The sequence below is a fragment of the Carcharodon carcharias genome, chromosome 28 (genome assembly GCF_017639515.1).
Source record: "Carcharodon carcharias isolate sCarCar2 chromosome 28, sCarCar2.pri, whole genome shotgun sequence".
Lineage (NCBI taxonomy): Eukaryota > Metazoa > Chordata > Chondrichthyes > Lamniformes > Lamnidae > Carcharodon > Carcharodon carcharias.
In genome coordinates, this window is record NC_054494.1 from 2,470,116 (window position 1) to 2,497,340 (window position 27,225).

General features: G+C 47.2%; 1 protein-coding gene across 2 annotated transcripts in view; it reads left to right on the forward strand.

Annotated features, from left to right (window-relative positions):
* Positions 1-4,360: 4,360 nt before the first annotated feature.
* LOC121270771 (prosaposin) overlaps positions 4,361-27,225 on the forward strand; it is a 66,578-nt gene continuing 43,713 nt past the window's right edge. For both annotated transcript variants that reach the window (XM_041176199.1, XM_041176200.1), the window contains exons 1-3: positions 4,361-4,517; positions 19,203-19,336; positions 22,395-22,469. In XM_041176199.1, the coding sequence (XP_041032133.1) occupies positions 4,472-4,517; positions 19,203-19,336; positions 22,395-22,469 (255 nt within the window). In that variant the 5' untranslated portion in view covers positions 4,361-4,471. The remainder of the gene's footprint in view (positions 4,518-19,202; positions 19,337-22,394; positions 22,470-27,225) is intronic.

Below are 27,225 nucleotides of genomic sequence, written 5' to 3' on the forward strand. Positions count from 1 at the left end.
ACTTCCTTTCCACAGATGCTGTCAGAACTGCTGAGTTTTTCCAGCAATTTTTGTTATTGTTTCAGAATTCCAGCATCTGAAGGATTTTGCTTTTATCTTATTTATTCTGCAGTGTCAGTTGCATCTTTTTAACAGTCTTCATGCTACACTTTCTTTTCTGTATCTTCCATGTGCTCTGTCAAATATTTCTGACCAATGTTGTGTTGGGAGGTGTGGGAGAGTAGGCCCAGAGCACAGGACATTTCTGATAGTAACTGCTTGGTGACATTCATAAGTTGATAAGTAGGGCTGTTCTGCCTCATATTGGGATCATTAAGAATCTTGTGCATGTGTCAGGAATAACTGACTGAGGTATGTGTAATGGTCTGTTGGGTCAATGTGATATTGTACTGAATGGATTACAGATTCAATTTAAGAAAGTATGAAGTCTGTCTTATTGCTGCCAGGAAGATTAAAATACTATTTTTGCTGGTGTTATTGAATTTTTGTAAATTTATATGCCAGAATTTTTATAAATGTACTTTAGTTTTGATTATACAATAAAATTTGCACCAACACAAGAAGTATTTGCAGTTAAATCTGGGTTGAGTGATTGTGTTCATCCTTAATTTCTCAATCATTTGTTCACTACCTACAATGACATACAAAGAACAAAGAAAAGTACAGCACAGGAACAGGCCCTTCGGCCCTCCAAGCCTGCGCCGATCATATTGCCCGTTAACTAAAACACTTCCGGGGCCCGTATCCCTCTATTCCCATCCTATTCATGTATTTGTCAAGCTGCCTCTTAAACACCACTATCGTACCTGCTTCCACCACCTCCTCTGGCAGCGAATTCCAGACACTCACTACCCTCTGCGTAAAAAATTTGCCCTGCACATCTCCTCTAAAGTTTTCTCCTCTCACCTTAAATCTATGTCCCCTAGTAATTGACTCTTCCACCCAGGGAAAAAGCTTTTGACTATCTACTCTGTCCATGCCACTCATAATTTTGTAAACTTCTAACAAGTCGCCCCTCAATCTCCGTCGCTCTAGTGAGAACAATCCGAGTTTCTCCAACCTCTCCTCATAGCTAATAACCTCCAGACCAGGCAGCATCCTGGTAAACCTCCTCTGCACCCTCTCCAACGCCTCCATATCCTTCTGGTAATGTGGCAACCAGAATTGCACGTAATATTCCAAGTGTGGCCTAACCAAAGTTCTATACAGCTGCAGCATGACTTCCCAGCTTTTATACTCAATACCCCTGCCAATGAAGGCAAGCATGCCTTCCTGTCTACCTTATCCACCTGCGTTGCCACTTTCAGTGACTTGTGGACCTGTACACCCAGATCCCTCTGCCTGTCATTGCATTTAAGGGTACTCTTGACTATCAGCAAAGTGATGGTAGGTATCATTGACAGGACAGTGCTATCAAGTGATACTTAGCAATAACCTGCTCACTGATGCTCAGTTTGTGTTCTGCCAGGGCCACTCAGCTCATGACCTCATTACAGCCTTGGTTCAAACATGGACAAAAGAGCTGAACTCCCAAGGTGAGGTGAGAGTGATTGCCCTTGACATTGAGTTAGCATTTGACTAAGTGTGACATCAAGGAGCCCGAGCAAAACTGGAGTCAATGGGAATCAGGGGAAAACTCTCCACTGGTTAGAGTCATACCTAGCGCAAAGGACGATGCTTCTTAATCAGCTCAGTCCTATGATATCACTGCTGGAGTTCCTCAGGGTAGTGTCCTTGACCCAACTATCAATGACCTTCTTTCCATCATAAGGTTAGTAGTGGGGATGTTCACTGATGATTGCACAATGTTCAGCATCATTCGTGACTCCTCAGATATTGAAGCAGTCTATGTCCAAATGCAGCAAGACCTGGACAATATCCAGACTTGGGCTGACAAGTGGCAAGTAACATTCATGCCACACAAGTGCCAGGCAATGACCATCTCCAGCAAGAGAGAATCCAATCATTGCCCCTTGACATTCAATGGCATTGCCATTACTGAATCCCCCACTATCGATATCCTGGGGGTTACCATTGACCAAAAAGTTAACTGGACTATCCATATAAATACTATGGTTACAAAAGCAGGTCAGAGGCTGGGAAACCTCTGGGGAGTAACTCACCTCCTGAGCCCCCAAAACCTGACCACCATCTACAAGGTACAAGTCAGGCGTGTGATGGAACTGAATAAGTGTAGCACCCACAACACTCAAGAAGCTCGACACCAACCAGGACAAAGCAGTCCACTTGAATGGCATCCCATCCACCTTAAACATTCACTCCCTCTACCACTAACGCACAGTGGCAGCAGTGTGTACCATCTTAAAGATGCACTGCAGCGACTTGCCAAGGGTCCTTCGAACAGCACCTTCCAAACCCATGACCTCTACCATCTAGAAGGACAAGGGCAGCAGGTGCATGGGAACACCAGCTGCAAGTTTGCCTCCAAGCCACACATCATCCTGATTTGGAACTATATCGCCGTTCTTTCACCATGGCTGGGTCAAAATCCAGGAACTCCCTAACAGCACTGTGTGTTCCTACACCACATGGACTGCAGCGGTTCAAGTAGCCAGTTCACCATCGCCTTCTCAAGGGCAATTAGAGATGAGCAACAAATGCTGGCCCAGCCAGAGATGCCCACACCACATAAACAAATAAAACAATCTGGTCTAGATCCATTCTTACCCCATTGAAGTTGGGATAATTATTAATTACTCTGAGTTAATTATTCTTACTCTGCATTGTGCTTTGTTCTCTTCCATGGCCAACCTATACCCCAGATACAATGGTCAATGTCCTTGAAATGATCCCTACTGGCACTTGATCCAATTGGACCATTTCATTCTCATGAACCAGTAGTAGCAGTGTCACTCTTTCTTGTTGGACTGGAAGCGTACTGCTGTAGAGAATTCTCCTGAACACACAGTCAGAACTCTTGCCTTTCTCTGCCTTGAAATGACTACTCCCCGTCTCGATTCTGATAAAGTCAGTCATTTAGCAGTACAGAAGTTGAATGTAATTAAACTGGGAAACATATTGTGGTTCCTTCACTGTCTCTGGGTCAAAGTCCTGGGGCTTCCTCCCTAACAAAACTGTGGGTGGTACAAAGGTTGGACTGCGGTGGTTCAAGAAGGCAGCTCACCACCAACTGCTGGTCTCGCCAGTTACACTCATGTCCCATGAAAGGAATAAAGAAGTCTTTTAGGGCACTCCAGTTGGTCACATTTTGTTCCAGAGTTCCAACTCCCAAGGATCCCCAGACCCTCAGTTGAGAAAATTTATGGTGGATAATTTGCAGGCAGAAAAATCCTATAAGCAGCGATGAGATGATGATCAGATAATTAATACTGTCATGGCAGCGTAAATGTTAGTCCTTGTGTGATATGGGACTTGAAACTGAGCACAAGGTCAAATACTCCAAGTGTAAATGTTTTGGTTGAGTTTCGGGTGGTGATTTCTAAAACTTCTTGAAATTTTCAGCTTTTTATTCTGTCTGTTCCCTGCGTCCTACGTTACCCCATGACGACACTTTGAAAGTACTTCACTGACTGCAAAATGTTTTGTTTCATCCCATGGTCATGAAAGCACTGCAGAAATGCATTGTATTCATTTTGCACCCAGGAGGCAGCACATTTCACAGTACATACCCCTCCTGGGCTGGGTTGGTGGGGGGGGGCGGGGGGGACGGGTGATGGTGTGCTAGGATTCTCCATCCCCATTCCCCAAGTCTTGGTGTTGGTGTAATAGGAATGGGGAATGCTGGAAACACTCAGCAGGTTGAGGCGTGACCCTGAGTTTCCTGTTGCTTGTTCCGGGGCCTCGCTCGCAGGCTGACTACATTGTAATTCTCCACCTGGCCCACACTCTGACCTTTCTCTCCTCCTTCCAACTATAATGTTCCAATGAAGTTCAATGCAAGCTCGAGGGACGGCTCCTCCTCCCTGGACTGGGCACCCACCAGCTTTCTGGACCCAACATTGAGTTTGACAATTTCAGATCAGAGCCCATGTCCCCATTTTGTTTATTTATTTATTTATTGGTTTGCTTTTGTTTTCTTTATACCTTCACCTCATCCGGACACATTTTTCATGTCTTTACCATACACATTAACACTGCCTTTGGCTTGTGTAAAGTGAGATATTTTATTATTTAATTGTCTCCATCTACCCCACCTTGTCACATGCTCAAACCTCTCAGGTTTCCAGACTTTTTCAATGGTGTTGGTGTAATTGGCCCTCCCGGCCTGGAGGCGGGGCTGTTTTCGGATCCTCCAGCCCCGCCCCCCCGCGGTGTGTGTTGGTGTAATTGGCCCTCCCGGCCTGGAGGCGGGGCTGTTTTCGGGTCCTCCAGCCCCGACCCCGCGGTGTGTGTTGGTGTAATTGGCCCTCCCGGCCTGGAGGCGGGGCTGTTTTCGGATACTCTGGTGTTTTGTCGGCCGCTGGGCGCAGACATTGTGAGGAGCGGCAGGATGAAGATGGTCGCGTTTCTAATCGCAGCGGTTTGTCTGGGTGCAGGTAGGAGCCGCGGCGCTCCCCCCCACACACCGTCCCCGGGGCGCGCGCACCTCCTCTCGGGGAGGGGCTCCGGGGAGGGGGGATGATGGGCCGCGGGCAGGGAGCGAGTCTCGGGTGGCGGCCACCCCGGGGAGGAGGCGCCCAGCCCCCAGTGCCCTCCGGCAGGGCGATTACTGACTCTGCTCCCGGGGAGGAGGCTGGACCCCGGGGGGGTCCCCCCCTCCCTCTCCTCTGCCCCCCCCTCCCTCTCCTCTGCCCCCCCCTCCCTCTCCTCTGCCCCCCCCTCCCTCTCCTCTGCCCCCCCCTCCCTCTCCTCTGCCCCCCCCCCTCTCCTCTGCCCCCCCCTCCCTCTCCTCTGCCCCCCCCTCCCTCTCCTCTGCCCCCCCCTCCCTCTCCTCTGCCCCCCCCTCCCTCTCCTCTGCCCCCCCCTCCCTCTCCTCTGCCCCCCCCTCCCTCTCCTCTGCCCCCCCCTCCCTCTCCTCTGCCCCCCCCTCCCTCTCCTCTGCCCCCCCCTCCCTCTCCTCTGCCCCCCCCTCCCTCTCCTCTGCCCCCCCCTCCCTCTCCTCTGCCCCCCCCTCCCTCTCCTCTGCCCCCCCCTCCCTCTCCTCTGCCCCCCCCTCCCTCTCCTCTGCCCCCCCCTCCCTCTCCTCTGCCCCCCCCTCCCTCTCCTCTGCCCCCCCTCCCTCTCCTCTGCCCCCCCTCCCTCTCCTCTGCCCCCCCCTCCCTCTCCTCTGCCCCCCCTCCCTCTCCTCTGCCCCCCCCTCCCTCTCCTCTGCCCCCCCCTCCCTCTCCTCTGCCCCCCCCTCCCTCTCCTCTGCCCCCCCCTCCCTCTCCTCTGCCCCCCCCTCCCTCTCCTCTGCCCCCCCCTCCCTCTCCTCTGCCCCCCCCTCCCTCTCCTCTGCCCCCCCCTCCCTCTCCTCTGCCCCCCCCTCCCTCTCCTCTGCCCCCCCCTCCCTCTCCTCTGCCCCCCCCTCCCTCTCCTCTGCCCCCCCCTCCCTCTCCTCTGCCCCCCCCTCCCTCTCCTCTGCCCCCCCTCCCTCTCCTCTGCCCCCCCCTCCCTCTCCTCTGCCCCCCCCTCCCTCTCCTCTGCCCCCCCCTCCCTCTCCTCTGCCCCCCCCTCCCTCTCCTCTGCCCCCCCCTCCCTCTCCTCTGCCCCCCCCTCCCTCTCCTCTGCCCCCCCCTCCCTCTCCTCTGCCCCCCCTCCCTCTCCTCTGCCCCCCCCTCCCTCTCCTCTGCCCCCCCTCCCTCTCCTCTGCCCCCCCCTCCCTCTCCTCTGCCCCCCCCCTCCTCTGCCCCCCCCCCTCCTCTGCCCCCCCCCCTCCTCTGCCCCCCCCCCTCCTCTGCCCCCCCCTCCTCTGCCCCCCCCCCTCCTCTGCCCCCCCCCCCCTCCTCTGCCCCCCCCCTCCTCTGCCCCCCCCCCTCCTCTGCCCCCCCCCCCTCCTCTGCCCCCCCCCCTCCTCTGCCGCCCCCCCCCCCCCTCTGCCGCCCCCCCCCCCCTCTGCCGCCCCCCCCCCCCCTCTGCCGCCCCCCCCCCCCCCTGCCCCCCCCCTCCTCTGCCCCCCCCCTCCTCTGCCCCCCCCCCCTCCTCTGCCCCCCCCCCCTCCTCTGCCCCCCCCCCTCCTCTGCCCCCCCCCCTCCTCTGCCCCCCCCCTCCTCTGCCCCCCCCCCTCCTCTGCCCCCCCCCCTCCTCTGCCCCCCCCCCTCCTCTGCCCCCCCCCCTCCTCTGCCCCCCCCCCCTCCTCTGCCCCCCCCCCTCCTCTGCCCCCCCCCCTCCTCTGCCCCCCCCCCTCCTCTGCCCCCCCCCCTCCTCTGCCCCCCCCCCTCCTCTGCCCCCCCCCCCCTCCTCTGCCCCCCCCCCCTCCTCTGCCCCCCCCCCCTCCTCTGCCCCCCCCCCCTCCTCTGCCCCCCCCCCCTCCTCTGCCCCCCCCCCCTCCTCTGCCCCCCCCCCCTCCTCTGCCCCCCCCCCTCCTCTGCCCCCCCCCCCTCCTCTGCCCCCCCCCCTCCTCTGCCCCCCCCCCTCCTCTGCCCCCCCCCCTCCTCTGCCCCCCCCCCCTCCTCTGCCCCCCCCCCTCCTCTGCCCCCCCCCCTCCTCTGCCCCCCCCCCTCCTCTGCCCCCCCCCCCCTCCTCTGCCCCCCCCCCCCTCCTCTGCCCCCCCCCCCTCCTCTGCCCCCCCCCCCTCCTCTGCCCCCCCCCCCTCCTCTGCCCCCCCCCCCTCCTCTGCCCCCCCCCCCCTCCTCTGCCCCCCCCCCCTCCTCTGCCCCCCCCCCCCTCCTCTGCCCCCCCCCCCTCCTCTGCCCCCCCCCCCTCCTCTGCCCCCCCCCCCCCTCCTCTGCCCCCCCCCCCCTCCTCTGCCCCCCCCCTCCTCTGCCCCCCCCCTCCTCTGCCCCCCCCCCCTCCTCTGCCCCCCCCCCCCCCCTCCTCTGCCCCCCCCCCTCCTCCCCCTCTCTCTCCCTCCCTCTCCCTCCCCCTCCCCCCCTCTCACCCCCCCCCCCTCCCCCCCAAGGGCTGCTCTCCACTTCCCTACCTGCCTTTTCTTGACCTACCTCCTTGATCGTCCAGCTTTGGAACATTTGGATTGCATTGTTTGGCAGCTTGTGTCCTGAGCTAATGTATTAATTAAGTAGTGTATCTGGTGCATAATATGCAGGTAAATGCCAGGGACAACCTCCTGTCCCCCTCAGGTAAAAGCAAAATGCTGCAGATGCTGGGAATCAATATTTTCTATATGTCTTGGTTCTGATGAAGGGTCATACGGACTCAACGTCAGCTGTATCCCTCGCCACAGATGCTGTCAGACCTGCTGAGTTTTTCCAGGTATTTTTGTTTTTGTCCTGTCCCCCTTGCCCTGCTGTTCCACAGAATACCTGCACCTGCCATCCAAAATTCCTGCAAAGGGATTCAGTGAGAGTTTCCTCACTGTGGGTGGCTGGTGCCAGTCCCTGGAATTGGCTCAGTATAAGGCTGCAGCACTTCATGCTGTCAGCTGATTCTATTGACAACAAGATCTGAATAACTCATTATAGTGAATTTAAGCAGTTGTGTTAGGAAATCCAGCTCTCTGTAAACTGATTACTTGCTACTTCAAAGACCTGATTGTTGAGCAGGAAGTTAGACAAGAGCAGCAGTGAGGGATTTGGTGCTCTGCTTAAAGTTATTGCAAGTGGGTTACTTAGATCTTGTCAGTTTGAAACTGTTGAAATTGTTACCATGAGTGCCCCCATCCTGGCAATGGATTCTGGCCTGTTCAAGAAATGAGTGAGACAGAAAGCAAGAAAGTATAGGCCAGTTAGCCTAACATCTGTCATTGGGAAGTTGCTGCAATCTATTATTAAGTCACTAGTCACAGGACCTTTAGAAAATCATAATAGAATCAGACTGAGCCAACATGGTTTTATGGAAGGGAAATCATGTTTGAAAATATTGTTCTTTGAGGATGTAACAAACCAGATAAATAAAGGGGAACTAGTAGATGTGGTGTAGTTGGGTTTCCAAAAGACATTTGATGAGGTGCTACATAAAAGAACTCATGGTGTTGGAGGAAGCATATTACCATTGACTAACTAACAGGGAGTAAGGAAAAATGTCCTTTCCAGTTTTGCAAACTTAACTAGTGGAGTGCCACAGAGATCAGTGCTGGGTCCTCGACTATTTGTGATCTATATTGATGACTCGGGCGAAGGTACCGATTGTATTACAGCCAAAATTGCTGCTGTTACCAAGATAGGTAGCAGAGCCTGCTAGGGGATATAGATGGATTAAGTGAGTGAGCAAAAATTTAGCAGATGGAGTACAATGTGGGAAAATGTGAAGTTGTCCACTTTATTGGGAAGAATAGAAAAATAATACTTTATTTAAATTCAGAGAGATTGCGGAATACTGCGGTATAGAGGGATCCGGGTATCCTTGTACAAGTATCATAAATTAGCATGCAGGCATAGCAAATAATTGGGAATGCAAATGGGATGTTGGTCTTTATTACAAGGGGGCTGGAGCACAAAAGGAGAGAAGTCTTGTTATAACTTTGCAGGGCATTGGTGAGATCACACAGTACCATTTTGGCCCTCTTATTTAAGGAGGGATATACTTGCTTTCGGGGCTTTCAGCAAAGGTTCACTAGGCTGATTCCTGGGATAAAAGGGTTTATCTTACAAGGTTAAGGAAAGGTTCAGCAGGTTGGGTCTTTACTTTTGGAGTTTAGAAGAATGAGAGGTGATCTTATTGAAACATATAAGGTTCTGAGGGGGCTTGATGGTAGATGCTAAGAGAATGTTTCCCCTCGTGGGGGAATCTAGAATTAGGGGGCATAGTTTCAAAATAAGGGGCCTCCCATTTAAAATGGGGATGAGGAGGATTTTTTTTTTCCCTCAGCATCGTTAATCTTTAAAGTTCTGTTCCCCAGAGAGTAGCAGGGGCTGGATTATTGAGTGTATTCAAGGCTGAGTTAGATTGTTGATCTACAAGGGAGTTGAGGATTATAGAGGAGAAACCGAGAAGTGGATTATGGCCACAATCAGATCAGCCATGATCTTTTTGAATGGCGGAGCAGACTTGATGGGCCAAAATGGCCAACTCCTATTTCCTACCACCTTATTTATACCAGCCTAATGTCTGGGCAGAGTGAATTTTTAGCACAGGTCACCAGCTGACAATGAGCACCGAGAGACAAAGTACACAGCAAACTATTGGGATTAAAGGATGACAAGTCCCCAGGACCTGATGGCCTACACCCCAGAGTCTTAAAGGAAGTGGCAGCGGAGATAGTGGATGCATTGGCTATAATATTCCAAAATTCCCTGGGTTCTGGAAAGGTTCCAGTGGATTGGAAAAATGCTAATAAAAGACCCTTATTCAAAAATGGATGGAGGCAGAAAGTCGGAAACTATAGATCAGTTAGTTTAACGTCTGTCATTGGGAAATTGTTGGAATCCATTATTAAGGAAGTAGTAATGGGGCATTTGGAAAGTCAAAATGCAATCCATCAAAGTCAGCATGGTTTTATGAAGAGTAAATCGTGTTTGACTATTTTGCTAGAGTTCTTTGAAGATGTGACAAGCAAAGTGGATAATGGGGATCCTGTAGATGTAGTATATCTGGACTTCCAGAAGGCCTTTGATAAGGTGCCACACAAAAGGTTCTTACACAAGATATGATCACACGGAGTTAGGGGTAATATATTAGCTTGGCTAACCAAAAGAAAGAGTTGGGATAAATGGGTCTTTTTCTGGATGGCAAGCTGTAACTAGTGGGGTGTCACAAGGTTCGGTCCTTGGGCCCCAACTATTTACAATTTACATTAATGATTCAGGTCCTGGGATTGAAGGTACTGTAGCTAAGTTTGCAGTTGACACCAAAATAGGTGGGAAAGTAAGTTGCAATGAAGAAATAAGGAATTTACAAATGGATATGGACCGGTTAGGTGAATGGGCCAAAATTTGGAGTTTAATGTGATAAGTGAGAGGTTATCCATTTTGGTCGTAAGAATAAAAAGGCGACTTATTTAAATGGAGAGAAACTTCAGAATGCTTCAGTGCAGAGGGATCTGGATGTCACCGTGCATGAATTGCTGAAAGCTACTATGCAGGTACAGCAGGTAACAAGGAAAGCAAATGGAATTTTGGCATTTATTGCTAAAGGAATAGAGTATAAAAATAGGGAAGTGTTGTTGCAACTGTACAAGGCATTGGTGAGACCACACTTGGAGTACTGTGCAGAGTTTTGGTCCCCTTACTTGAGGAAGGATGTAGTTGCATTGGAGGCGGTTCAGAGGAGGTTCACTAGATTGATTCCAGAGATGCGGGGCTTAGAACCATAGAAAAGTTAAAGCACAGAAGGAGGCTGTTTGGCCCATCTTGTCCATGCCAGCCCGAGGACACCCTGGTGCCCTTTTTAATCCCACATTCCTGCACCTGGCCCATAGCCCTGCAGCTTAAGGTGCAGATCCAGGTACTTTTTAAAAGAGTTTAGAGTTTCTGCCTCTACCACCAACTTGAGCATCGAATTCCAGACACCCACTACCCTCAGCGTAAGAATGTTCTTCCTCATGTCCCCCCTACACCTTCTGCCACTTATCTTGAATCTATGTCCCCTGGTTCTAGAATTCTCCACCAAGGGAAACAATTTTATCCTGTCCACTCTATTGCCCTCATAATTTTGTACACCTCAATCAAGTCACCTCTCAGCCTTCTTTGTTCTAAGGAAAATATCCCCAATCATTCTCTCCTCGTAGCTACACTTTTCTAACACTGGCAACATTCTTGTAAACCTCCTCTGCACTCTCTCCAGAGCTATTACATCCTTCCTGTAATGTGGTGACCAGAACTGCACACAATACTCCAGTTGTGGCCTCACCAGTGTTTTATACAATTCCAACATTATATCCTTACTTTTATTTTCTATACCTCTGCCAATGAAGGAGAGCATTCCATATGCCTTCTTTACAACCTTGTCTGCTTGAACTGTTGCCTTCAGGGACCTGTGTCCCTGATCTCTCACTTCATCTACCCCCCTTAGTATAGTCCTATTTATTGTGTAATCCCTGTAACTGTTTGACCTCCCTAAATGTATGACCTCACACTTCTCTATGTTAAAATCCATCTGCCACTTTACCGCCCCTCCACCAACCCATCTATATCGTTTTGGAGATTATGACTATCCTTTGCACTATCCACTACTCGGCCAATCTTTGTGTCATCTGCAAATTTCCCAATCGTGCCCCCCCACATTCACGTGTAAATTGTTAATATATAACACAAACAGCAATGGTCCCAACACCGAGCCCTGTGGAACACCACTTGAGACAACTTTCCATTCACAAGGGCATCCATCGACCATTACCCTTTGTTTCCTGTTACAAAGCCAACCTTTTATCCAGTTTGCCACATTACCCTGAATCCCATGGGCTTTTACTTTCCTGACCAATCTGCCATGTGGGACCTTGTCAAATGCCTTGCTAAAATCCATGTACACAACATCCACTGCACTACCTTCATCAACCCTTCTTGTCACTTCCTCAAAGGATTCAATCAAATTTGTGAGGCAAGACCTTCCTTTAACAAATCCACGCTGACCATCCCTGACTAGTCCATGCCTTTCCACATGACAGTTAATCCTATCTCTCAGGATTGATTCTACTAATTTGCTCACCACTGATGTAAGACTAAAAACAAAAAATTGCGGATGCTGGAAATCCAAAACAAAAACAGAAATACCTGGAAAAACTCAGCAGGTCTGGCATCATCGGCGGAGAAGAGCAAAGTTGACGTTTCGAGTCCTCATGACTCTTCAACAGAACTAAGTAGAAATAGGAAAGGGGTGAAATAGAAGCTGGTTTGAGGTGGCGGTGGGGTTGTTGGGACAAGCATCCAGTGATAGGAGGAGATAACCAAAAGTTGTCACAGGCAAAAGAACAAAGAGGTGTTGAAGATGGTGATATCCAAAAGAATGTGCTAATTGAGAATGGAGAGCAGGGCATGCAAGGTAGCTCTATTGGGGGTGGGGTGAAATAAACGATGGGTGGAATACATTTAAAAATATTGGAAATAGGTGGGAAAAGAAAAATCTAAATAAATTATTGGGAAAAACAAAAGGGAGGGGGGAGAAACAGAAAGTGGGTGGGGATGGAGGAGGGAGTTCAAGATCTAAAGTTGTTGAACTCAATATTCCGTCCGGAAGGCTGTAAAGTGCCTAGTCGGAAGATGAGGTGCTGTTCCTCCAGTTTGAGTTGAGCTTCACTGGAACAATGCAGCAGGCCAAGGACAGACATGTGGGCAAGAGAGCAGAGTGGAGTGTTAAAATGGCAAGCGACAGGGAGGTTTGGGTAATGCTTGCGGACAGACTGAAGGTGTTCCGCAAAGCGGTTGCCCAGTGTGCGTTTGGTGCCTCCAGTGTAGAGGAGACCGCATTGGGAGCAATGAATGCAGTAGACTAAGTTGAGGGAAATGCAAGTGAAATGCTGCTTCACTTGAAAGGAGTGTTTGGGCCCTTGGACGGTGAGGAGAGAGGAAGTGAAGGGGCAGGTGTTGCATATTTTGCGTTTGCGTGGGGAGGTGCCGTAGTCCTCAACCCCCACCTTTTCTTTTCCCACCTATTTCCATTATTTTTAAATATATTCCATCCATGGTTTATTTCACCCGACCCCCACTAGAGCTACCTTTCTTGTCCTGCTCTCCACTCTTAATTAGCACATTCATTTAGATAATATCACCACCTTCAACACCTCTTTGTTCTTTTGTCTGTGACATCTTTTGGTTATCTCCTCCTGTCACTGCTTGCTTGTCCCAACAACACCACCCCCACTCCCAAACCAGCTTATATTTCACCCCTTTCCTATTTCTACTTAGTTCTGTTGAAGGGTCATGAGGACTCAACTTCAAATTTGCTCTTCTCCACCAATGTAAGACTAACTGGCCCATAATTGTTTGGCATTTCCTTTGATCCCTTTTTAAACAATGGAACTATGTTTGCATTTCTCCAGTCCTCCGGTACCTCCCCTGTATCTGGTGAAGATTGGAAAATCATCCTCAGAGCATCTGCTATCTCCTCCCTGACTTCCTTCAGCAGCCTCGCAAACAATCCATCTGGTTTGTCTTATGAGGAGAGATTGAGCAGTTAGGCCTATGCTCACTAGTATTTAGAAGGTTGAGAGGAGATCTAATTGAGGTATATAAGATGCTAAAGGGGATAGACAAAGTAGACGTGGAGCGGATGTGTTTCCCCTTGTGGGGCATTCTAGAATGAGAGGCCATAGGGGTGGTAGATTTAAATCAGAGATGAGGAATTACTTTTCTCAGAGGGTTGTGAATCTGTAGACTTCACTACCTCAGAGTACAGTGGAATAAATTTGAGGAGATAGACAGATTTTTAATTAGTAATGTGTTGAAAGGTTATGGGGAGAGGGCGAAATGAGATCAGCCACGATCGTATTGAATGGCAGGGCAGGCTCGAGGGGCTGAATTGCCCAGTCCTGCTCCTAGTTCTTAGATTCTTGTGTTCCAATCCAAGCCATAGAGTTTGAGGGCCATGAGAATTGAGGGTTGATGATTCATCAAGGGATCTAGATATTGATCTTCAGACTTCCCAAGTGCTTTCACTGATCTAATGGACTGCTTGCTTCACCAGAACTGTGTGCTTTCCTTTGCTTCACTTTGTCCCCACAGTGAGGCTGTTGACTTTAGCCATATTGGCAGCCCTCAAAACCTTGACCCCAAGTGATCACTCTTCACATGTTACTGTAGCTAGAGTTTTGGCAGGCTGATTGACTTTGAAGGGCATCACAAACCCCAACAATAATATTGTCCTCTGCATCCTTCTGGGATGGTTCTAGCAGAACTCTACGGATTGCACTGTTGCACTGTAGCTGACGTCCCTCCTTTACTAGCACAGGCACAATGGGCTGAAGGGTCTCTTTCAGTGCTGCATCATTCTATAATTTTTATCCAATAGTGGTTGTAGCGTTGACCTTTTCCCCTACTGTCACCACCTCGGAGATGAGTTGACTTGATGCAGATTGTGAAATAGGTTGGTATTGTGGTCAGTTATCAGTATTGAGATTTGCTGTGTAAACTTTGCTCTTTTCACTGAACAACAAATATTAGCATTGTTGAGAGAATTTGATGACACATGAATAGATTCAAGAAACTCATAAGACACTTTTTGTTTAACTTTATTCATCCAAAGTCCAGCCAAATTTCAATAATAATTGAATAATTTTGTTGAAGAGTCATGTTGACTCGAAATGTTAACTGTGCTTCCCTTCCACAGATGCTGCCAGAGCTGCTGAGTTTTTCCAGGTATTTTTGTCTTTGATTTCCAGCATCCGCAGTTTCTTGCTTTTACTTCAATAATCATTATGTTGATAGCTGGATATTAATGTTATGGCACCTATTCTATTGCAGGGCTTTCCATTACATACTCTGAATCAGGAAACCTGGCCTCAGACCCTGCCTCCTCTCTCTCTCTCTCTCTCTCTCTCTTTCTCCCCCCGCCCCCCCCGAAATCCTGAGCTAACTCTTCATTGCAGTGTGATGTGGTTATACTTGATTGCGAAACATGAAGCGCCCATTCCTCTTTTCACTTTCCAAATGACGTTCCTGAGAACATTTGGTGCTGTTTTTATTCTTTTGTGGGTGTCACTGGCAATGCCAACATTTGTCCATCCCTAATTGCACTTGAACTTAGCAAGACACTAGGCAATTTCAGAGGGCAGTTAAGAGTCAACCACATTGCTTTGGGTCTGAAGTCACATGTAGGCCAGACCAGGTAAAGACAGCAGATTTCCTTCCCGAAAGGACATTAGTGAACCAGATGGGTTTTTACAGCGACCAGTGATAGTTTCATGGCCACCATTACTGAGACTAGTTTTGTATTCAAGAATTTATTAATTGAATTTAAATCCCACCAGGTACCATTGTGGGATTTGAACCTATGAACCCCAGAGCATTAACCTGGGGCTCAGGATTACTAGTCTTGCCTCTGGAGGTGGCGGGGAGAGGAGTGTAGGCAAAGGCTGGAGGAAGAGGGAGGCTGAGGTTGGGGGAGGGTTGGCAGGGAGAGGCTGGGAGGTTTTGAAGAGAGAGCCTATGTTTTGAATTAGTGTTTGGGGGAATCATCACTTTCACTGAGGATAAAGTGATTGGTGAGCAGAATAAGATTGAATCAGTTCAATTTTGGACAAATTGGAGTTTATGAAAGTTGGGAGGTTGTAAAGAGAGGGTTGGAGAAGTCAAGTTTGGGACAACTAAGAGTATTAATCTGAGTTTTGGTCAGGCCCTGAAGCTGATGCCTGGTTGACAAAGGGCCCTAAACCACACTTGGTTTTTTGGCAGGGGGTAGGGGAAGGGAGTGGAGCTGCTAATAAGAATTGAAGCCACTCTCCAGTTTCATTTCTGGAAGTAAGGAGGAAGTGGAGCGGGTTAAAAACACATGCAAGTGGATTGAAGCTTGGTGCCTAATCTGGTCCTGTGATCAGTTACGTTGTGCTATTTAATCATGTGAATAGCCAGCCTCAGCCATGTGACTGACTGCAGTCTGATTGCAGTGCTGACAACTCCAAATCACTACCTCACTTCAGCTTTCAGTTCCACATCCCCACAATTATCCTTTGTCCTGAACAGGTTTACTGCTAACTACAAGGAACTCACCCATGCACTATTTCAGAACTCAGTGCTCTGCTACTTTTTCCCACTTACTGATCGGTAAAATTGTAAACATGTCTAGAACTCTCTGTAGCCTCCTCACCTCAAAGACCCTCCTTAAAGACTAGCATTTGATCAACCTTTTGGTCCCCTTTCCTGAGACTTTATCTATTCTCCGTGTTCATTTTCACCTGATTAATTCCTCTGTGTAGCACTGTGGAACAGTTTTCTCTTAAAGGCTTTGTAAAAATGCAAGTGATTGTCCGATATGGAGTTTTTCAAAATAATTTATGGGCAGTGGGTGTGGCTGGCTAGGCCAGTATTTATTGGCCATCATTAGTTGCCCTTGAGAAGGTGCTGATGCGCTTCCTTCTTCAACTGCTGTAGTCCCTGTGGTGTAGGTACATCCACGGTGCTGTTAGGGAGGGAGTTCCAGGATTTTGACCTAGCGACAATGAAGGAACAGCAGTATATATGTAGATGGTACACACTTCTGCCATTGTGCATCGGCGGTGGAGGGAGTAAATGTTTGTGGATGTGGTGCCAGTTGAGCAAGCTGCTTTACTCTGGATGGTGTCGAGCTTCTTGAGTGTTGTGGAAGCTGCACTCATCCAGGCAAGTAGGGAGTATTCCATCACATTAAGATAAAAGCAAAATACTGCGGATGCTGGGAACCTGAAACAACAATAGAAAATGCTGGAAAACTCAGCAGGTCTAACAGCATCTGTGGAGTGAGAAACAGAATCACAATGCAGAAGAGGCCCTTCAGCCCATATTGTCTGCACCGACGCATGAGAAACATCTGATCTTCCTACCTAATCCCATTTACCAGCACTTGGCCCATAGTCAAATTAACATTTTGAGTCTGTATGACTCTTCTTCAGATCTCTTCCATCACACTCCTGACTTGTGCCTTGTAGATGGTGGACAGGCTTTGCGAAGTCAGGTGGTGGGTTACTTGCCACAGGATTCCTAACCTCTGACCTGGTCTTGTAGCCACAGTATTTATATGCCTAGTCCAGTTCAGTTTCTGGTCAATGGTAACCCCCATAATGTTGGTAGTAGGAGATTCAAGGATGTTAATGCCATTGAACGTCAAGGGGCGATGGTTAGATTCTCTCTTGTTGGAGATGGTCATTGTTTGCACTTGTGTGGTACAAATGTTACTTGCCATTTGTCAGCCCAAACCTGGATATTGTCCAGGTCTTGCTACATTTGGACATGGACTGCTTCAGTGTCTGAGGAGTCACAAAAGGTGCTGAACATTATACAATCATCAGCGAACACCCCCACTTCTGACCTTATGATGGAAAGAAAGTCATTGAAGCAGCCGAATATGGTTGGGCTGAGGGACTAAGATGATCGACCTCCAACAATCACAAGCATCTTCCTTTCTGCTAGGTATGACTCCATCCAGTGGAGAGTTTCCCCAAATTCTCATTGACTCCAGTTTTGCTAGGGCTCCTTGATCCCACACTTAGTCAAATGTGGCCTCGATGTCAAAGGCAGTCACTCTCACCTCCCCTCAGGAGTTCAGCTCCTTTTGTATATATTTGGACTAAGGCTGTAATGAAGTCAGGAGCTAAGTGGCCCTGGCAGAACCCAAACTGAGCATCGGTGAGCAGGTAAATGCTGAGTAAGTGTTGCTTGATAGCACTGTCAACGACCCCTTCCATTAATTTACTGATGATTTGAGAGTAGATTGATGGGGCGGTAATTGGTCGGGTTGGATTTATCCTGCTTTTTGTGTAGAGGATATACCTGGGCAATTTTACACATAGCTGGGTAGATGCCAGTGTTGTAGCTGTACTGGAACAGCTTGGCTAGGGGTGTGGCAAGTTCTGGAGCACTATTTCTGGAATATTGTTAGGTCCCATAGCCTTTGCAGTATCCAGTGCCTTCAGCCATTTCTTTATTACGTGGAGTGAATTGAATTGGCTGAAGACTGGCATCTATGATGCTGGGGACCTCTGAAGGAGGCCGAGATGGATCATCCACTCGGCAGTCCTGGCTTAAGATCGTAGCAAATGCTTTTGAATTGATGTGCTGGGCTCCCCCATCATTGAGGATGGAGATGTTTGTGGAGCTGCCTCTTCCAGTGAGTTGTCTAATTGTCCACTGCCATTCACAACTGGATGTGACAGGACTGCAGAGCAGGAGTACTGTGTACAGTATTCGGCCTCCTTTATTTAAGGAAGAATGTAAATGCTTTGGAAGCAGTTCAGAGAAGATTTACTGGACTAATAACTGGAATGGGAGCGTTGTCTTATGAGGGAAGGTTGGACAGGCTAGGCTTATATCTGCTGGAGATTAGACGAGTAAGAGGAGACTTGATTCATACATTTAAGCTCCTGAGGGGTCTTCACAGGGTGGGGTTGGAGAGGATGTTTCCTCTTGTGGGAGAATCTAGAACTAGGGGCCACTGTTTAAAAATAAGAGGTTGCCCATTTAAGACGGATGAGAATTTTTTTCTTAGGGTAGTGTGTCTTTGGAACTCTTTTTCATTCATTCACGGGATGTGGGCTTCACTGGCTAGGCCAGAATTTATTGCCCATCCCTAATTGCTCTCGAGAGGCTGGTGGTGAGCTGTCTTCTTGAGCCACTGCAGCTCATGTGGTGGAGGTACACCCACAGTGCTGTTAGGGAGGGAGTTCCAGGATTTTGACCCAGTGACAGTGAAGGAACGGCCAATATATTTCCAAGTCAGGATAGTGAGTGACTTGGAGGGGAACTTCCAGATGGTGGTGTTCCCATCTATCTGCTGTCCTTGTCCTTCTAGATGGTAGTGGCCGTGGGTTCAGATGGTGCTGTCTAAGGAGCCTTGGTGAATTCCTGCAGTGCATCTTGTAGATGGTACACACGCTGCTGCTACTGTGCATTGGTGGTGGAGGGATGAATGTTTGGATGGGATGCCAATGAAGCGGGCTGCTTTGCCCTGGACGGTATCAAGGTTCTTGAGTGTTGTGGGAGCTGCACTCATCCAGGCAAGTGGAGAGTATTCCATCACACTCCTGACTTGTGCCTTGTAGATGGTGGACAGACTTTGGGGAGTCAGGAGGTGAATTACTCATCACAGGATTCCGAGCCTCTGACCTGCTCTATTAGCCACAGTATTTATATGGCTCGTCCAGTTCAGTTGCTGGTCCATGGTAACCCCCAAGATGTTGATAATGGGGGATTCAGTGATGGTAATGCCATTGAATGTCTCTTCCTCAAAAGGCAGTGGAAGCAGAGTCTTTGAATATTTTGAAGGCAGAGCTCGATAGAGTCTTGATAAGCCAGGGTACGAAAGGTTAACAGAGGTGGTTTGGGATGTGGGGTTGAGGTTACAATCAGATCAGCCATGATCTTATTGAATGATGGAGCAGGCTCCAATGGCCAAGTGATCTACTGCTCCTCATTCGTATGTTCATAAACTGGACCTCTCGGGTACTCCGGATGTGGAAGAGCACAACAATGTCATGCTTCTCATCCCTTCATGTCCCTTAGTTACTGATTATATATTGCCTCTGAAGTGAATTATAAATTGCTTGTTTTCTTCCCATGTTATAGCTGTAGCCAATCCCCTCTTGGGGCAGGAACGATGTGCTGAAGGGCCTACCTTTTGGTGTCAAGATGTAAAGACTGCCTCTGGCTGTGGAGCTGTAAAGCACTGTCAGCAGACTGTCTGGAGACAGCCAACTGTGGTAAGTCAGTGGGAATATTGTTTGTAATTGCCTCATATTTCTGTCAATCACAAGTATTGTAGCCTTTTGGAGCAGCCTGTATGTGAGATTAGCAGAATTGCTGAGTAACGGGCAATGGGTTCTGGTGAAATTTGATTTTGAGAAGTATTATTAATGGAAGGGGAACAGAGAGGAATTGACATAAATTGTATTGATTCTGTTGCAATTTATGTAACAGGAAGCTGGAATAATTTGAGTCCTGAATTATTAATGTTACACAGTACACTACTGGGTGGGCAGCTTTCCCTGCAGTTTACTAGGACTAAAATGCTTCATGCACTTGACAATATTGTGTGGCTCTTTGTGTCACAGCTGAATGGCTAGGGATGAATGACAACTTAATGTTCATCTTCTAAATTGAATCTTGTAATTACATGTCTGTGAATGTGCCAGTACAGCTTAGGGTGGAATGTATCTGGTACGATCAGTGCTTTTTACTAACTGGGATGGCCTGTGTCAGTATATTTTAATTGCAATGTGTTGATTATTTAGGTTGTTGAGGTAGTGTTAAGGAAATGATCAGTTGGGATATTTAGGGGAGCCAAGTTTGAGTAGAAAGCATTAAACATCCATTCAGGGTTTTTAAACAGATTGTGGTTTTTTTGGGTACTGACACTGACACTGGATTCACACGCCCAGATTGGTGAGCTGAAAGTTTCCTTTGGGTTCCATGTGAAATGAATCTGGGCAGCTTCAATCCACTTCTGAACGGGGCAGGAGTGGGAGGCAACTGGAGTGAGGAGAAGAAAAGCAGTGGTCTTAGCACTGACCTTTGGGGAACACCACTGTTTACCATCCTCCAGTCTGAAAAATAACTATCTGCTTTGTTTTTGTCTTCACGCCAATTATTAATCAAAGCTGATACTGAGCCACCTTCTATGAGCCTGAATTTTGTTAACCTGCCTTATGTGGTATTTTGTCAATTTTTTAAATCCATACAGACAACATCCACTACATTGCCTTCATCAACTTTCTTTGTTACTTCTCAAAAGAATCCAATGAGATTAGACGAAAACAATCTGCATTTTACAAATCTGTGCTGGCCTTCCCTAGGTAACACAAACCTTTTCCCTAATTATTGCTTCTAGACAACTGGTAAAGTGGGTGGACACCAAGGGCAGATAAAATTCAACACAACTAAATTTCAGTAAGTAGGATGAGGAGGAACACCATAAAATAAATGGGAGAATTTTAAAGAGGTTGCAGGAACAGAGGGACTTGAGGGTTCCCAGACCTCTTCAAAGGTGGTTAGACAAGTTGATGGAGCCACATACCACTACCCGCCCCAAGTGACCTGACTACCACCACCGCACAACCCCCCAATGCAACTCTGCTATTCCCCACAACCCGATTAGCCACTCACTCATCGACCCACTCACTCACCCACCCACTTCCCCATCCGTCCATCACACTTATACTAGCTCTCTGTACGAGTATCTCTTTAGTCCCGTTACTTTGGTCTTTTTCCAGACCCTCTTAATTTTTCATTTAGTTGTTTTTCAAATATTTATCCACTCTCCTTCAAGATGTTAGTGATTAGCTTTCACTGCTGTGACAGGTAGAGCATTCAATATCCATTCTCTATAAAAACAATTACAACCTCTTTTGGGGGCATGAAGTTTATGACCTCCAGTTACTGACTTGCTCACTAGTTGAAATATTTTTCATCGACTTACCTCATCATCGACCCATCTTAATTATTTTATGAGGAAAGGTTGGAGAGGTGGGGGCCTGTATCCATTGGAGTAAGATTGAGAGGTGATTTTGCTTAAACATATAAGATACTGAGGGAATTTGACAGTGTGGATGCTCAGAGGATGATTTCCCCCAGTGAGAGAGACTAGAACAAGCGGATACAGTTTAAAATTAAAGGCAGAGATGAGATTTTTTTCTCTATCGTAGGGTCATTAATCTGTGGACTTCTCTTCCCAGACAGCAGTGGAGGGTGGGTTATTGAATTTATTGAATCAGAGTTAGACAGATTTTTGGTAGACAAGGGAGTCCCAAGGGTATAGAGGGTAGACAGAAAAGTAGAGGCCATAATCAGATTAACCATGATTTAATCAAATGGAGGAATGGCCAACTTCTAATTTGCATGTTAATGCTGAACGCCTCTATCAAATCACACAACCATTTCTGCTGAAATGAAGATTATTCCAGTTTCTCTAGTCTCCTCCTAAATAAAGCCACTTATCCCTATAAATCTTTCCCCTCTGTGGATTTGACATCCCTCCTCACATAAGATGCCCAAAACTGGACACAGTATTCTAACCGGCGCTGCAGGCAAATTGAATTCTAGAGTGAACGAAGTCAGGAGTGATTAATCTCATTAGCAAGGCCACTATTTCACAGCTTTCATCTAAATAGAATTCTGGAATTTGATCCCAACCTGCCAAGGGTAATCCTGGAATCTCATCCTTTAAGCAGAGTTTTTATGTTCATCCGATTAGGCAGGTCGTTAATACACCATGGTGACCAAGATGTTAGCTATTTGGAAATGGGCTGCTATGGTGTTGTGAGAGGGTCAGAAGCCAGGTTGGAGTTGCACCAAGGGTCAAGAGGAGATGGCACTTTCAGGAAGAAAAGATGGTGCATGTGTTGTGTGAGAGGTTGTGAGGGCAGGGAATTGTATTAGCTAGTACAGGAGCCGAGAGCAGGTGTGCTCAGGGATGGGATGGTTTGAGGCAGCGGGAGGAGGATCTTGGTGATGAGATAAGGAAAAACTTTCAGAAGGGAGTGAATCTAAGGGAAGAGGCACTGGGTGTGGATTGTGTACAGGAAATTGTCTTGCAGAGGAATTTTATATCCAAGGATAAATTGCAGTTTCAAGTATTCTCAGAAAAAGCCCTCTTATTTCATGATTGCTGTACATTTCATTCATGCTGGTCCTGGTTATGTCCAAGGATGTTCTATATTCCTGTTTAATCTGATCTTGATTTTTGCATTTCTGACCTTGATTGTGGAATTAATTGCTTTTCTAGACTACATTGATTCTTACTATGCCCTTGTTTTATTTCAGAAAAGTGCCCCTTGTGACCTGTGCAAAGAAGTTGTGTCAGTGATGGGAAACCTTCTAAAAGACAATGCCACAGAGGTACTGTGAATGTGAACTTTGCCTTTTTTTTAATATTCATTCATGGGTTGTGGGCATTGCTGGATGGCCAGCATTTATTGCCCATCCCGAATTGCCCTTGAGAAGGGTTAGAGTCAATTTGCAAATTTAAAGGCAGAGTTGTGTGGAAAATGGAGTGCAGTACATGCCTACAGACCCAGGAGCCATCTGGCCCTTCTGGGGTCAGTGTACTACTAATGCAATTCTTCAGAGATTGAGTCCTGAACTGAACTGTGCAGCCCCCTGCAGCAGAAGTGGAGAGGCGGGGTTCCCTCTCCCCTCTCCTCCCTGTGCCACTATTCCGATGTTCCCATTGGTTGCTAATTCAGAATGGTTTCGACTAGGGACCAAAACCATGACACGGTATTTCTGGAAATATCTTTGATATCGCAATAAACTTGAGGCTGCATTGTGAAATGAGGATTTGAAACTCAAATCAGAGTTTGAACCCATCCTCCACCTTTCACATAGAGCACATTTACACATTCCTTTTCTTGGAGGTGGAGAGTTTGAATATTGGGTTAGGAGGAGCAGTGGAACAAAATGAACAGTTCTCTGGGTGTGTCTCAGGTTGTGTGTTATCATATGAATGTTTCCTGTAACTTGCTTGATTATTCCTAGAGATCCTGTGTATTATATAAGGTGTTGCTGAAGTCCCATGTCAAGTAAGGCACATATGACAGTGGTCCGAAAATTGTGCCCTTTATCTTCCAGTCAATGGCATTGCTGGGCACATGGCCGCTGCCCACAAAGGTTTTCCCGAACCAACTTTCCTGTCTGTTTCTCCTGGGATCTTCCAATTCTGGCTGAAGCAGAAATGGAACGAGCAATGTCTCCAGAATAAGTCCAGTGAGTATAGTCGAATCTGGGGAAGGAGAGGAGATGTCCCCTTTTTAAGCAGTAGCTGCCGTATCAGGTACATTTTAATGGGTGGCTGTGTAGGCAGGTTGAGGGGATGTTCTTGGGTCAGTGGGGGGTAGTCAGGTCAGATGCGGGGTCGGGGTGGGGGTGGTAGAATCAGTTGGGTAGGTCGATTGTAATGCTGAGTTGAGTTGTGCTGCTGTTAGACCAGGAATTAAGCTAACATTTCCATAATAGGCATCTGGCTAAATCCTGTGTATTTGGCCCAAGTCTCTGCCCTAAGGTCAGGGTTAGAGATATTCCCAGAGGGTCTCGTGGCAGTGACCTAGCCTATCGAAAGTTTAAACTTTCTGGGCAATTTCTGCTTATGTCTATCATCAGGACTTCTGCAGGGTCCTGAGGTACACCTTCTAACATACATCTGTCTCTGACAATGCAGAGATCCGATGATTTGGGCCTGTATTGAACATTACCATAGTGCCAAGGATGGAGGGTATCTATTTCACATCTCAATAGCTCGAAAGGTGGAGATCATGTGGTCGAGAGCTGAGCATCACCTTCATTAGGGGTAATATATTAGCTTGGATAGAGGATTAGCTAACCAACAGAAAGCGGAGAGTTAGAATAAATGGGTCTGTTTCTGGATGACAAGCTGTAACTAATGGGGTGCCACAGGGTTCGGTCCTTGGGCCCCAACTATTTACAATCTATATTAATGACTTGGATTCGGAGATAGAAGGTGCCATAGCTAAATTTGCAGATGACACCAAAATAGGAATATAAGTTGCAATGAAGGAATAAGAAATTTACAAATGGATATGGACAGGTTAGGTGAATGGGCCAAAATTTGGAAGATAGGGAAGTGTTGTGGACACACAGGCATTTCACAGCTCATGAATTCAGTTTTGAATTGTTACATAGACAAGTATGCCAGTCCATTTACACACACCAATATCGCATCAATAGCTTTGAGAAAGGGGGTTGTTTTGGTTGAGGGAAACATGTTGGCCTGTTCACAAAGAGGACTCCCTGCTCTTTGAAGGATGGCATGGGGTCTCTTACATCCAGCTTGGGCCTTGACAGTATACCACTCTCTCAGTGCTGCAAAGAAGTGTCAACCTACTTCAAATGCTCAAATCATGGTAGAGAGACTTAAACTAATCATTTTCTAACTCAGAGGTGAGACTGTATTCTTTGAGCCAAGCTGACAATTACTTCAGATTGTGATTAGAGAGAATTGAGGGGAAACAGCATGTAATGTGTTCAAACCAGGTTCAAATTTCCCAAGCATAAGAAACCAAGTAAATTTAGGAATTCATTGCGAAATGAACACAGGTGCTTTGGCTGGGAGGGTGAACGATTAGGATCTTAAAAGGAGAAATGGGGAGAGTTGGCAGCCTCCATAAGTGGAGTCAGTGAGACAGATCACTGTCAAGACTGCAGCGGTCCAAGGCAGCAGCTCACCACCACCACCTTCTCAAGTGCAATTAGGGATGGGCAATAAATGCTGGCCCAGTCAGCAATGCCCATGTCCCGTAAATGATTAAAAAATGTCAACATGCTCCTGCATGTCCTAGCAGGAGACACCCTTGCTGTCAATAGTTGGAGAACAACCAGTTATATCCTGAAATGATGGAGGAAGCAACTTTAATAGTAACTTTCAAAAGTTGATGGATCACTGAGTTAGGAAGAGTATGAAACTAATCCAATAGCTCTTCCAAAGAGCTGGCACAGGAACAATGTGCTGAAGGGCTGCCTTCTTGAGCTGCACAGTTACATATATCTAGGAACTGGGGCTTAAGGGAAAGCAAATGATGGGGTGAGACAGTCTGAGAGACTGCTCAGAAGCAGCCTGTGTGAATACAATACGTTTAGTCATAGATCAGAGCATTGGGAAGTCATGTACTGTTCTAGGGAAACAAGTACCAGAGGCTATTTGGAAGGAAAGTAGTGGCACATGACATAACATAAGGATAACAAAGGCAAAAACTAAGGCATACCAAATTGCAAAGGTCATTGGCTGGCTGGAAGATTGGGAAACTTTTAAAGATCAACAAACGGTTACTCAAAAAATAATAAAAAGAGCAAAGGTAAATTATGAAAGAAAACTAGCGCAAAATGTAGAAGCTTTTGCTATCAATTTTTACAAGTATATAAAAAGAGGGTAGCTAATGTGAATCAAAAACAGAATTACCTGGAAAAACTCAGCAGGTCTGGCAGCATCGGCGGAGAAGAAAAGAGTTGACGTTTCGAGTCCTCATGACCCTTCGACAGAACTTGAGTTTCTGTCGAAGGGTCATGAGGACTCGAAACGTCAACTCTTTTCTTCTCCGCCGATGCTGCCAGACCTGCTGAGTTTTTCCAGGTAATTCTGTTTTTGTTTTGGATTTCCAGCATCCGCAGTTTTTTTGTTTTTATAGCTAATGTGAATGTTGGTCCCTTGGAAGATGAGACTGGGGAGTTAATAGTGGGGAACGCAGAAATGGCAGAGACGCTTAATCAATATTTTACCTGTTTTCACGGCGGAGGACACTAGTACCACCACAATAGTAACAGGTAGTGTAGAGGTTATAGATAAGGAGGAACTTAGAACAATTACCATCACGAGAGAAAAAGTATTGAGCAAACTATTGGTACTAAAGGGTGACAAGTCCCCAGGACCTGATGGCCTACATGCCAGGGTCTTAAAGGAAGTGGCAGCAGAGATAGTGGATGCATTGGCTATAATATTCCAAAATTCCCTGGATTCTGGAAAGGTTCCAAGGGATTAGGAAAATGCTATATTTCGCCTTATTCAAAAAAACGTGGGGCGGGGGTGGGGAGGCAGAAAGTAGGAAACTATAGATCAGTTAGTTTAATGTCTGTCATTGGGAAATTGTTGGAATCCATTATTAAGGAAGTAGTAATGGGGCATTTGGAAAGTCAAAATGCAATCCATCAGAGTCAGCATGGTTTTATGAAGAGTAAATCATGTTTGACTAATTTGCTAGAGTTCTTTGAAAATGTGACAAGCAAAGTGGATAATGGGAATCCTGTAGATGTAGTATATCTGGACTTCCAGAAGGCCTTTGATAAGGTGCCACACAAAAGGTTCTTACACAAGATATGATCACACGGAGTTAGGGGTAATATGTTAGCTTGGATAGAGGATTGGCTAACCAACAGAAAGCAGAGAGTCAGGATAAATGGGTCTTTTTCTGGATGGCAAGCTGTAACTAGTGGGTTGACACAGGGTTCGGTCCTTGGGCCCCAACTATTTACAATCTATATTAATGACTTCGATTCAGGGATAGAAGGCACTATAGCTAAATTTGCAGATGACACAAAAATAGGAAAGTAAGTTGCAATGAAGAAATAAGAAATTTACAAATGGATATGGACAGGTTAGGTGAATGGGCCAAAATGTGGCAGATGGAGTTTAACATGGATAAGTGAGAGGTTATCCATTTTGGTCAGAAGAATAAAAAAGGTGACTTATTATTTAAATGGAGAGAAACTTCAGAATGCTTCAGTGCAGAGGGATCTGGGTGTCCTCGTGCATGAATTGCTGAAAGCTACTATGCAGGTACAGCAGGTTATAAGGAAGCTAAATGGAATTTTGGCATTTATTGCTAAAGGAATAGAGTATAAAAATAGGGAAGTGTTGTTGCATCTGCTGCTGCTGATTACCTATGAATGTCCTGTTTTAAGCTGCTAGATCTGTTCTGAATACAATGGAGAAATATTCATCTCCACAATACTATCACAACAGGTAGATTGGTGAGGGTGAGGTCAAGTTCCCTCTGGTTGGTTTCCTTACCACCTGCTGCAGACCTAGGCTGCCAGTTATGCCCTTCTGGACTCAGCCAGCTCAGTCAGTAGTGGTGTCATCAAGCCA